General features: G+C 38.5%; 1 protein-coding gene across 1 annotated transcript in view; it reads right to left on the bottom strand.

Moving 5' to 3' along the window:
• Positions 1-13,525, bottom strand: part of CLVS1 (clavesin 1) — a 96,182-nt gene that overhangs the window by 75,853 nt on the left and 6,804 nt on the right. The window contains exon 2 of the mRNA XM_030944058.1: positions 9,887-10,503. Coding sequence (XP_030799918.1) covers positions 9,887-10,275 — 389 coding nt within the window. The 5' untranslated portion in view covers positions 10,276-10,503. The remainder of the gene's footprint in view (positions 1-9,886; positions 10,504-13,525) is intronic.

Here is a 13,525-nt window from a genome sequence, read left to right as displayed (position 1 = left end):
GAAATAAAAGTTTCACTAATTTCTTATTATAGTAGTTATCAGCAACCTCCTAAATTACTCTGACCTCTAAACAATAGAGTATATTCATATGTGTGGAGATTTAGTCTATTCTTTCTGGCAACTGCTGCTTCTAGTTTGCAGTTTCTGGGGGAAAGGGCTGCATTTTAAGATTTTAACCAACTGGAAACTGTAAAATGAGAATGTAATTAATACTCTTCTATTTCTGTTTGTATTTCTTTTTATTATGAAGCTAAAATAATTAATTCAAAATAATTTCTTCACACCTCTAATAAGAATTTTCATATAGTCAATACAGGGAATTACTGAAGAAATGTGATTATTTGAAGTCACAACTTTGTACTGTCATATTTTTCAGACTTCTTGTTGTGCTATTCTTCTGACTCAGCTTAGACTTGGCTCTTGTGCTTGTACTTATGTTGCAGGACAGTTGAGGTGGGTAAAAGTGAGTAACTTCTGCTGTCCTGCTGACAACACTCCTGTAATACAGCCCAGACTCTTTGTTTCCTCAGTGATATCACTTTGCTGTATATAATTTCATTTGTAGTCCATTCTTTACCCTTAAATCCTTTTGTGCCCAGTCAATATTAGTTACCCATGAACTCCTGATTTAAGAAATCAAGAGGTGAGAAAATCCCAGTAGAGACAAACCTGTCAGCCAGGACGAAACCAATAATGGCAGGTGTGCCTGGTGTCTCACAAGTCTCCTTGGCTTTTAACCTGGAGCCTACATCTGCTAAGCCTCTTTCTCAAGTAAATCCCAAAATGTTCCTGAAGTGCTTTTAAATGATTCATATAAAATGTTCTCTAAAAGAAAGTGAATGTGCATGTACCTGTGTATACATTTCAGCAGAGAATAACAATAAGATGCTGGAAAAAGGCAGTCATTGGCAGCACAGCATACACAAATTGCCATTTTCCCCTGACTTGCAAAACTCTTTTATTCAAACAGAATTTAAGGCTTTATCAGAATAAAAGTGAATTTAAATTGCAGGAGCCAGCTAGAAGTGGCTTACACATAAATGAGAGCCTAAGAAATGGAAAGATTTCCCACCATCTCTCCCTAGGTCAGAGTTTATTCCTCTTCTTTCTTTACTTAGTTTTCAAATGAATACTGCAATAGATTTGGAAGCAGGATTTTTCATCAGTCTCTTTCCCTTTCACTATAAATCACATTTCCTCTTTTGTACCTATACGACAGCCAGGTAGGATTAACCCTGGGAAAGCAAGGCAACGCACACTTACGGAGAAACCCCACAAAGTGGGAATAGCTTAGAGGAGCACAGCTCCAAGATAACAAGAGAGGATCAAGATGATTTAGACAGGGTTATCACTCCTAGGTGTAGATTCTCCTGGCTAGAAACACCCATAGAAAAGCAATCCTGTGTGCTATCACATAGCCTAGCCCTCTGAAGTGGTGTAGGCAGCACACACACTCTGTAGATTGATCTGTGCATATCTAAAATACGTGACTGGCATCTCTTGGATTTGCTGTGAAAGGCAGTCAGGAGGAAGGAAACAGTGAAATGTTTGGCCCTGGCAAGGGGAACAAACGTTTCTGATCACACCATAGCAGTGGCCTTGTGTTGTTACCCCTTTTTTCACCTCTGTTACTTCATTCATAGCTGAATTTATGGAACTCAGTTCCTCTACTGACATGTTATAAAACCAGAGAAACTGAGATTGCAACTTTGTGGAAAGGAGCACAGGACTAGCTGTAGAAAAGAAGGAGGAAGATACAGAGATATCTTGTAGCTAGAACAGAATGAAGAAAAGCATGTTGGTTTAAAAAGGTTTAAAAAAGTCTTCCTGCTTCATTAATTCATACCATCATGTCTTGGTGCAGCATGTGAGAATATGTGTGTTTTAAAGTACACTTGGTAGTGGTTCTATGGGATCAGACCAAAAGGTCTCCTGCCAGGAATAAGAGGTTTGATACACAGCAGGTTGGCAAGGTTAAAATAGAGCTCATACTAATCTTACACTGAAAATCAAGACTTTTTTCTTATGTATGTCGATATGGCAGTCACTAGCTTACATTTTCAATCAAATATTCCATTTTGGTCCCTAAAGATGTATTATGGGATATTACAAAAATATTCCATATAACCTTCTCAAATAGGTTGTTATTGAACCTCTAGCATCATAACTTTACATGGTGCTGTGATTTATATTGCACGTGGGAAAGAAAACTGGCACCACGCGTTAATGCATGCACAGAAAAGTGCCATCCTCTGCAATGGAATAGTGGGAAAGAGATACCATCTCTCTATAAAGAAAAACATATTTGCATATTACCTTTCTCCTTAAAATGAATTTTTACTAGCTTTAGTTTGCCCAACATGGGCAGTTTTCATAAGCAGTTACATAGGAAATAGTGTCAGCAGGAGGCTAACTGGCTTGCTTTGCCCTCTGTCCCTGCAACAAATGGACCCTCCAGGAAGTTTCCAGAGCTGAGATTATCGTGGTCTGTGAACAAGGGATAGTTGCTTTTTGCTGCCTCTGTGGTTGCTGCACTTATTAAAAAAAAACAAACTGTGAGAGTGCAATCAAAATTTAAGACCAAAATTTCCTCTTTCTTAAGAAATTATTCCATTTTCTCATTTTTAGGAATCAAATCTCCAGTCATGACTTATTAATTATGATGCTCCAACTCTTTTATTGTTTTAACCATGACAAAGGAAGCAAAATACAGAAGACCTTTAACAATTCAATTTTTTATCTGATTTGTTGGAATGACTTTACTCCTCCATCCTTTCACTTGCCCTCTATTCTACCTGCTTAGTTAAATTTGCACGTGGCAGTGGGGTGCTTGTACCACTTAGTTTCCCACATCGCTGAGAGCTTCCCATGGTCATGGCACTCTCACCAGCAAAACCACAGGACCAACCATGTCCCCCTCATCCTCCACCCTCATCATGGCCAAGAAATGCCCTGCAGCAGGGTGAATGTGGTGACAGGGTAGAATTTACCCCAGTGTGCTGTTCAGCTATTTCACAGAACTGAACAGCCGCCACAACATTCACATCCTGACCAAAATCGTGCTCTCTGCTGCAACTCCTGTGAGATCACCTGGTCTGCTAACAGCACCAGTTCCTAAGCATCCCTTGTGCTGTTCTGAGGGTGCTGGAATTGGAGGGTGCTCAGCACTTGCCAGAGTGAAAAAAGCAGCTATTTCAATGTAAAATGCAATTGGCACAGGGCTCATAGTTCAGAGAAAAGAGTCTAAAATAAATCATGGCCTGGGGAAATAATATATCAAGTATTAAAATTTTAAAATTTCAAATGCATTTAAGGATTCCAGCTCAGTATTTCTATTCTTTTCTGATGCTTCTACTGCATGTAGCTTATTAAATAGCTGGCCAGAGAATTAATATTTTTTTTCCTTCCTTGACTCGTTTCAGTCTGTTCCTGCTGCAATGTCTGAATTTGCCTTGGCTGCTTTTAGTTAGGTTGGCAAGCTAGAAACTGATCAGAATATTCGATATTTAGAAAACTTGATTTGAGGAGTGCTGTCACAAAAAAGTTCTGGTCTCTTCCTACAAAGCTTCACCTCAAAAAGCTGCTATTTATAAGAGCATTCATTCATAGTTTCCAGCAGTTTCCAAAGTTCAAAAGGGCAAAGAACCATGTGGGATGTCACATTGCTTGGCTTCCTACTATTCTGTGGATGTAGCTCTGTTGTGGTGCTCTTTTGCAGATCCCATCTGTGAGGATGACATATACAGCCCACGCAGGACTATGGGTCATTCTTTAAGGGACAAGTGCAATCACAACTGTATGCAATCTCTCTTTTCTTACACAAAGACATAAACTCTTATGCAAAAATTGAGTCTGAGAAGAAAAGCAGGGGATGTGTATATGTGCCTGTATGTTTGCTGTGTATGTGTGTTTGTATATTTTTCTTTATCAGCTGTCCTTCTTTCCACTTTATAAAGCATGGGAATTGGATTGGTTTCTTTTCGCCACAGGAGGAAGGTGACACAGAGCCGCTTTCCAGTCTGCCCTACATTTTCCTGTGTTACTCTGGGGGAAAGCTCCTGCAACCGTGTTTCTCACCCCCAGGCACTGTCCTTCACAGCTCTTCAGTCAGCCCTCAGCCCAACACCATCTAGTCACCTCTTCCCTCTCAAAATGTGTTTAATTGCCAATTCCTCTCCATGATTTTTTTTTCTTTTCAGTCAGGCTTCTCTCATTCTTCAACATATGCTTCATAACTTTCCCAGCTGTTGTTTTTCTTTCTCTTTCTTCAGACATTTTCTCTGTCTTCTTGGATTCCCTTTGCAGCACAACACAGGATTCTCATTTGTGTGTGTCATCCTGCTGTCATTCAGATGGGCTACAATTGCCTTCCCAAATATGGCCTCCGTAATAAATGGTACTAACTGCATTAAGTTGCCGCCTGCAAGCAAATTAAAACATTTCAAGACAGAGCTTCTTCTTTTCTTCCTTGTCCAACATTTAATTTACACATCTGTTACTCTTCTAAATGAGTATTATGCTTCTGCTATGCTGCCTTCCCCTACTATCCTGAATTCTGCTGCCATTTCAGATCAGCTCAGTAATGTTCTATGATTTTTTTTTTTAATGCAGCATGCTTCTAAGCTTTTTATTGGTCAATGCAATGCTTGAACCACAATGTCAATCTGCATTACTGTAAGCATCTCCCAACACAGAATCACTAGCTCCTAACCAAACCCAAAGACTTGATGGGCAAAAATCATTGTGGTGTCAGGGCTGGCTGCACTTCAGCTGTAATCTCTCATGATAAACAGACATGGTTGAGTTACTGCCACAGTCTGCCTGTGACTGTAAATCAGTCTCAGTAGATGTTTGTTACCTCATATTCTATTAAGCATCTGAGACTATGCTTGAAATATATTAGAACAATCAACACTTGAGATGTATTCTTCTATACCAACAGGATCTGCTGATGATAATATCCTTGTAATTACACCACTTTGAGCATTCTCAGGAAGGACATACTTGGGTTTTATTATGATCCTTTAAAATATTTATAGCTGTTGGTTTACCTCTGTGTCAGAATATTTCCTCTCCCTTTAGCTTCAGTACACTGTCCTATAGAATGGTAAGTATCTGGAATTTGAGATTCCCTGGGTAATAAAAGACAGTTTATGGCTAGCAGTTGACTTGGGATTGTGTGTTGTAAACAAAGCAGCAGGTTTTCTCTGTCTGATTCACAGAGTTTTTGGAATAATGTGACAGCTTCTAAGGCACAGACATGAAGACAGAAATTAATAACCATCTTACTGGAAAAAAAACTATGACAAACATTCTGCTCCCTACTTCAAGCCCTATTTGCAGAGTATTGTGATTGGAGTCCTTCTTCTGGCTCTCTACACAAAAATAAATTTTATGTTGGCTGAACAACCTTGAAAGAAACACTTTTGCTTGAAAGATTAATGAACACTTTCTGCTGAATTACTTGTTCACCCAAAGATCCATCTCCTTGGTGTATGAGCAGCTTGTATGAGAAGACAGTATCAGACATAGGAACAGCTATGGATGTTACCGAAGGCTTTGCTCAATCCAACAGATGAGAAGACCATCTTACCTAACTTCTTTAAAAGCTTCCGTTTCACTACAGATGGATCAGAGGGGTGAGGGCTTAGATTTGGTGAGAGTGAGGAAACGAAAAAGTGTGAGAAAGACTATTTGTTTTCCAGCACATGGAACATTTTTTTTACATTAAATCCTTGTTCAGGTTTCATCAAAACTGTGTGGGTGCATTTGTTTGTTTTACAAACTGGAATTTTTTATCATGCAAATTATTCAATCAAAAAATTTCATTACATGATCAGTTTGACATCCTTATCTGTCTTTATTGCACAAATTTGCATTCAAAATAATATGCTCTGTAAGAAGTGGTGTAAATAAAGTCTTTGTGGGTTTCAGGTGGGTTCTCATCTACACCTTGAGTTCTGATCAAAGTGAAAAATGTCCCTCCCCTGTACTAGTTTACAGTAATAAAACTCTACAGGTTTTTTCTCTCTCACTATGGAACTTATCTGATCTCTTTCTTTTCTATTCATCTGCTCATTTTCATTTATTCAGTACTGAATAAGTGAAAATGAAGGTATTGAATATGTGATTAACTTTAGCTAACAGATCCAAAATATACTATGCAGAACCTAGAGAGAAAGTGATGACATCATCTCTAAGAAATCTGCCTGAACAATGGAGAAAAATCAAACCTATGCAGAGCATGCTAAATTAGTCTAACTCTGGAACTGTGATAAATCTCAGCTAGTGATTTGGCAATAAGAATTATCATCCTTACTGATTTTTTCCTTGTCATCAAAAAGGTTTTGATCAAAACAACCATCATTATATTTTTGAACTATGTGGAAACAAAAATAATATTCTTGCCAGTGAACTTTGCAGATGTCACAAACCTCTTGAAATGATAACTGGGGAGCGGGACTTGTTTAGCTCTGCACAAGAGCGTGAATCACATGCGAGACTGTGCCCACATTATGGATGAGAATGTATGACACATTTACCAGTGGCATTTGTATTTTAGGAAACTGACTTGAAAGCAAATTTGAGCTGAACATGAGTTCAAAATGGGATAGAGTAGTTAAGAACAGAGTGACAATCTTGTATCTAAAAGGAGGAAGCTACTGAACAGATGAGATAGGGTTATCACTTGATGATTTATTAGTGAAAAATTTTTATTTAGTTCATCCACATGCACCTTAGCAACAACACTAAAATGAGAGGAACAGTCCAGAAAAGAATGATGAAGAGTATTTTAAACTTGGAAACAATTCTGAGAGTAAAGAAGTTAAAACTGTTTAAGCTTGAGCATCTTTAATGTATTGTGATACATTAATCTAGTGGATTGCTCTGCAGAACATTATCTTTGCTGTGCTGGCTGCTCAGAGGTATGTTCTTTACCTTGTGGACAGCACACAGGTTTTTTTTTCCTTGAGGACAAGGATGTTAGCTGTTTTACTTTCCCCATGGCTGAAGGTGAACACAAGAACCTCTGCTGCAGAGTCACTAATGCAGTATCTTCTTGCCTGGCAGTGACTTACCCTACAGTGCTGCCTCAAAAATAGGTTAAATGTGACGTGGTCAGGACACAAAGGTACAAACATGGCAAGCTGTCATATTTTTGTGGTACATTTAAACTAACATGATCTAGCAGCTGGAAGCTGAAGCTGGAAATATTGAGACTGGAAATTAAAACCTAGTTTGCTAGAAATGTCAGGTCTATCAGCTGCATTCTGGTGGCTGAAATTACAAATGTTTCTAGAAGTTTACATAGAAAGTCTATATTTGATACAAGACGTACCTTAGAAACATCTTGGATCTGATTTGTCCAAGCAGACATATTACACAAATAATGACATTTCCTGTTAAAAATCAATATATTTATACACACAGAAAGTTTCAAGGTTTCTGGTACCTCTTTGATATGTGCCAACAGCAACCAAACTCCCAGGCACATAAATGGTAAGGATGTCTGGACTGAAAATCAACAAATGGACTATAGTTATTCTCATTTTAATAGACCCTTTAAAAATTATTATTTCTTTACAAACAACCCTTCATAAATTAGATATTGATCATAAAGAAAGAGAAGGCAAAGCCAGTGGCAAATGAGATTAAAGTAAGGAAGGGCAGGCTGAAGGGTCAGCTCTTACTCTTGCATCATGGCCGATTCCATTAGCATTCAGCTGAAATGTGAGCTTGTGAACATCTTGCCATCACAGAAAACGTGTCTGCAGAAAGGTTGCCCAAGATACATTTATGTAAGATGTGCACAATGCCTTTTTGAACTTCTTTGTAAAATTTGTGTTTCTTCTGGTCAATAACCTGCTCCCATGCTGCTTAATAGGACATTGCACTCACGATTTCCTCTCCTTAACAGCTTTTCCTCTTGTTGATGTCTCTAGACAGCAAAAAAGGAGGAGGATATCCATTTACTTACAGCCCAAATCCTGTCTCAAATCCCTGTTGCAGCAGGAGTGCCACAAAAGCCCACAGAAAAAACACTTCTTGTCATCTGAATCTACAGAAGATATGAGGTTCAGTGGCTGTACTGAGGTAAATTTTGCACACGATTTTTAATGTCACCGAGGGTTCTTAGGAAAGTACATCCTATGGTATTTGCCTCAGCTTTTCTTCCTTGAAAGTTAAAATTATATCTCCAAAAATATGCAGGGTTGCTTTGGTTTTTGCACACACACACACACACACACACACGTATGGATCATGGATGCATAATAAAGGTCTTGCAGAAAATATGAACCAAAATCTGACCGGAGTCATTATTCTGTCAAAGTTTCATTGCAGGAGCCTTAGACACCAGCACTCTCAGCTTTCCAAGAGCAGGACCTGATGTACAAGTTTAATCACAAAGATTCATTTTGTTGAAGGATCAGAAACTCAAAGCTGGCTCTATGTAATACCTAAATCCCTTAATGCAACCAGCAGCTCCACTGTGCTTCTGTCCTCTAAAGCTGATGCTTTCTATTAATTCCAGATACCTGTGCATTCATCTTTCTTTTCATGCCAATTGCTAACAGAAGAGTTTTGTGGTTGAAAGAAAGGCAAACTTGCAGTTCAGAAAGACAGGAGATAAACTGCTGGCCTGTTTGTAGGTAATAGGACTTTTATTACTGCCCTCAGTTCACCATTTAACCAAACATGTTTGATTATGCAAAGTTACACTTCTGTATCATTTTCTGGACATTTATTCACATGCGAATGAAAATCAGAAATACTTCTGAACTCTGCTTTTCACATGGTGATGAAAGGTTTTCCCAGAAAACAAATAATATGAAAAATTGCAGGCATACGTGTATTGTTCTCTAATAAATTTTATGCTGTAAAATCAAAGCTCCAATCTACTGACTCCTAAGGACAAGACTTTTTCATCAAAGACTTTAGACCATGGCAAGACAAAACCCTACCTGGAAACCATCAGAACTGATAGTACTTAAAACTTGAATCCAAATTTTGCTCTTTCTTAGGATGTTTATCAAGATCCAACAGAACACATGGTAAACCTACAGGTGATTACACTTCTCCATCTCACCATGAAGTCAGGGAAAATGGAATGGAATAACTTACAAAGATGAGGACAATATGAACATGATATTCCTGGACTAAACCCTTTTCTCTGTACCACTTCAAATAGGTAGTGAAAGCTGACTAATCACATTAATTTAAGGATATTATTTTATAATAATGGTTAGGAGATACCTTTGTTAATGCCAGTCCGTAAAGTAATGGCCTGAACAGAAAATATGTTTTGTGTGGCTCTCCCATTTATCGGACTAACAACACAGAGCCAGCAGAGTGTGTAGAAATCTCAATGCAGTTTGTGGAAATAGAGCAGAGGCTGCAATTCCCAAAATAGTTCAAACAAATAAACAAACAAACAAACAAACAATCTGTTAGAAAGTCTGAAGATAGAATAAATATTGTCAGTTTCCTCTGTACCAGGAGAGCTACAAGAATCTCCATATGTTTTGAGATGCTTTCTGTCAACCTGTTTGGCTGGTCCGTGGTACAGCTGAAGTAATTGTATGATAGACGTTAATGTACTTATAGCAAAAAACATTATCTGGATAAAATCTGGAAATACTTCTTTAAAAAAACACAGACACGAGCTACTTATATGACACACTGATATAGCCTTAACTCTCAATGGCCCTGTGTCCTAAGAATGAGGACAGGTGATCAGGTGAGATGGAAGTTATGGGGTAATGGAGATATGGTTACAAAATATTTTGCTGAAAATGGCCTTGCTGCTTCAAAGATGGCCACAAATATTCCATCAGGAGTTGAGTGTGAGTGTGTGTAAAAAGATAAGGACACTATCTACATTTACCTACTCTGATCCCAGTTGGCTGCAAAAAGCAGAAGAATCTTCCTGCCGCAGTGGTCGCGATTTTCCAGCACTCCCGGAAACCCGTCTGTCAGAGCCCGTTTGATTCCTGGGTCATCAGCCTTGAAGTTTTTGAACATATCCAGATTTAATTGGCGGTATTGGAAGTACTGAGCCAGCAGTCTGAAGGCCTCCGTTTGGTGAAACTTTCTGGCTCGGAGAAATCTCAAGATGAAGGCATCATCTGTACGTAAAAACCCAATGTCAGGCCTCGTGATGATCATGTCCCTGACTTGCTGGATATCCTGGTGCAAAATGTCTGGGTTTTCATTCAGTTCCAGGCGGGCTTTCTCTATAGTCTCTGGACTAAGTCCAGCTTGTAAATGGGTCATGTCTGCAAAAACCTCTTTTCCAAATCCTTAACTTCGGATATTTTAGTAGAAGTGCTGATCCCATTCAAGTGATGGTCTGCTGTGACCGTGAGCCATCCAGATGCTTTTTGCTATCAAGCTGATACTTAACAAGTAAAAGCACAGAGCTTTCTTATTCTTGCAGAGTAACAGGCAGTTCACACGTACTATAATCCATCCAAAGGAAAGTGTTGTTTATTCCACCACTTACTAAAAGAAAAAGAAAATATATAAAAGAAAGATTAAATGTGTATATAAAGCTTGTCGGAATGCATTTCTGAATTTATTTAGCCATAAAATTTCTTTGTGTAGGAGGACAGAAGTCACATAATTTCAGAATGGGTGCATTTAAGATAAGGCAGTCGCTAACATCTTGAATGTATGTTTTCAGGCTTTCAGAAAAGCAATCAGATTTATTGACAATTAATACTAAGCTGTATCAACTTGCTATTAGAATACACTTCTCAAAGCTGTCTTACAGAAGTGTGGGAGTTGCAGCATCCCTAACTTCAAGCCAAGGATGATAGCAGCAAAAATAATAGTATCTTTTTCCACCATTAATGTGAGCAACATTTCAGCTCCATGAATAGACAGATTTACCATCATCATACTAAGCAGAACACCTGTTTGATTTGGCTTTATCACCTGTATTATCTGCTGGTAGCTCTCCTTGAATAAGACCATGAGCTATCTGTAAAGCTGGTTTTTAAAAAACCCAAAATTCTACCAATACCAGGGATAATTTCTACTGTTTAGAAATTCACTGGAAATATTTTCCATTGAGACTCAATGTGTCTTCATGGGAAACTTCCCACAAATAAGGTTCTTGATGTATCCAGTATGGCAGGATTGATGTTTTAGTTGAAAAAGAGACGTATTTTATTCAAAATTCCTTTTTTCAGTATATTGTAGCTTTCCTGAATACATAGTTCTGAATTTCATTTTGATTTTGGTACTTTACCTAGAATTTGTTTTCACAAGTGTTAGAAGAAAATCTGCTTAAGCTGTTATGTATGATCAAAACGGTACAGTGAATCTCTTACATTTCAGTGACATAATTAGCAAGAGGCTGTCATCGAAGTCTGTGTAGCTACACTTGTGTGAAATAAGATCAAGGCCTGTTCCAATGTGATATATGTGTGAGGAAAGATCAAGATCCATACAATTTTTCAGCCATCACAGAAACAGACAAGCAAACCACACCTCCCAGCTTAACAGATCTCTTTTTCTAATTTCTGAAACAGAAAAATGGATTTTAAAAATTTAAAGGGAATCCCTCAGTAAAAGACATACTTTTTGTATTTGAAGAAAGCTGTTTGGAAAGTTATGAATTATTTATAGCAAAACAACCATTTCATTCAGCTACTCCCCTGGGTTCAGCATTCTCAGATCAAACAAAGGGGAGAGCAGCAGCCAAAGCATTTCTTGGTCCCAGATTTGCTCAAAGTTATGTTGCAGGACCTGGAAGTCAATGAGCTCAAGGGATGCTTCAGTTCCCTGCTTTGTGACCTTGAATGTTATTGATAAAAAACTACATTTTAGATGCCACAGCTGCAGCCCCAGGATGAAATCCCAAAATTTAAATACAGAGTGTTTCTGCATATTTGCTTAAAGGACATTTGTGATGGGAGATAAGCTTTTCATTTAACAGCAATACGAATTGGACTTTTTGTGGGTGACACAAAGGAGAGTTTATTAAGCATCCTCTTTCTCTATTCACTGTGGAGCTGGAGTTGAAAAGAGCTACCTGCAGAGCAGAGTATCTGATGATTGATCAGCCTGGGAAAACTCGAGGAAAGGCAGAGCTGGGAGAAAAGAGGACTTTGAAAAGGCACTACAGAGTGCAAATGATTCCAGAAAACAAGAGTCCAGCTTTTGAGGAGTAGTCCATGCTTGCAGGCTATTCAATTCTTAAAGAAATTAGAGCTGTAATAAAGGTGGATTCCTTATATAAAAAAAAGTAACACTTATTTTCTTTACTCTTGCTTTTATTAGACCAAATTGGAGCAATTCCAATGTTATCAACCAAATTACACTGATGTAAAATTACAGTAGGCCAAAGAGAAACCAGGCTAATATTTTGTGACTGAGATCTCAAATTATGGTGATATCAGCATTTTTTTGCATAAATCATGGATTTATTCACAACTGCCTCCCTGAGCTAGTTAGGAGAGCTAGGGGTATTTAAGGGTGACACTGTTGTTAGGGGACTGTGGTGCCCGGATTGTCCCTTCCTAGTTTTAACAGCAAGTGTAGAGTATGGAAACTCTTTTCTCCCAAGGGTGTTAAACAGAGATCTGGAAGCCAGAAGCTTATCTGGGGTCTGCATTAGCTCTGGCTTAGGACCTAGTATGAATCACAACACTTTTAGCGTTCCTGTGGCTTAGAATCACAAAATTGTGGAATCACAGAATATTTTTGTTTGGAGAGGATCTTTGAAGGTCAGCTGGTCCAACCTCCCTGTTGTGGGCAGGGACATCTTTCCCTGGATCAAGTTTTTCAAAGCTCCTTTCCACCTGGCCTTGAACACTTCCAATGTTTGAGCATTCACAACTTCTCTGAGGAACTCGTCTCTGAGATTCACCACTCTCATCATAAAAAAAATAATTCTTCTTTTTATCCAATCTGAATCCATCCTCTTTAAGTTTAAAAATGTTAGCCCTGTTACTACAGGCTCTAGTAAAAATTTTGTGTCCATCTTTCTTGTAGTCCCCCTTTAGGTACTGGACAGCTGCTGTAAGGTCTGCCTGGAACCTTCTCTTCTCCAGACTGAACTACCCCAACTCTCAGCCTGTCTTCACAAGAGAGGTGCTTAAGATCTCTGATCATTTTTGTGGCCCTTCTCTGGATCTGTCCTAAAGCATCCAAGGATTAGCAGCAGACAAAAATGACACACATACACACACAATTCCCAGTGGTTCATTGATCTTCTAGGAGTTTATGGGAGTAAAACTGTCCCTTCCTCTGCTAATTTTCTGTCTCCCACCTGCACCAAGATGCTTCTTTGGCAATAAGGCAAATTCTTAAAAGGTCAAATACAGTCTGCTCCAGAAGGAAGGATATTCATCTGCTTCAAGGAAATAGAGTCTGGCCTTTTTAATTGGTTCCCCAACTATTTAATGTCAAAAATTATTCTGCTTATTTTTATTAAAGCTTCCTACTTTTTTTAACTAATTTAAATGTTCAGGATTATCCCAAGGTGAGGGAGATACAGTTCTTTCTTGTCAGATGT

This window comes from Camarhynchus parvulus, chromosome 2, assembly GCF_901933205.1.
Source record: "Camarhynchus parvulus chromosome 2, STF_HiC, whole genome shotgun sequence".
Lineage (NCBI taxonomy): Eukaryota > Metazoa > Chordata > Aves > Passeriformes > Thraupidae > Camarhynchus > Camarhynchus parvulus.
Note: the sequence above shows the minus strand (reverse complement) of the source record. Positions and strands in the feature narration are given on the sequence as shown.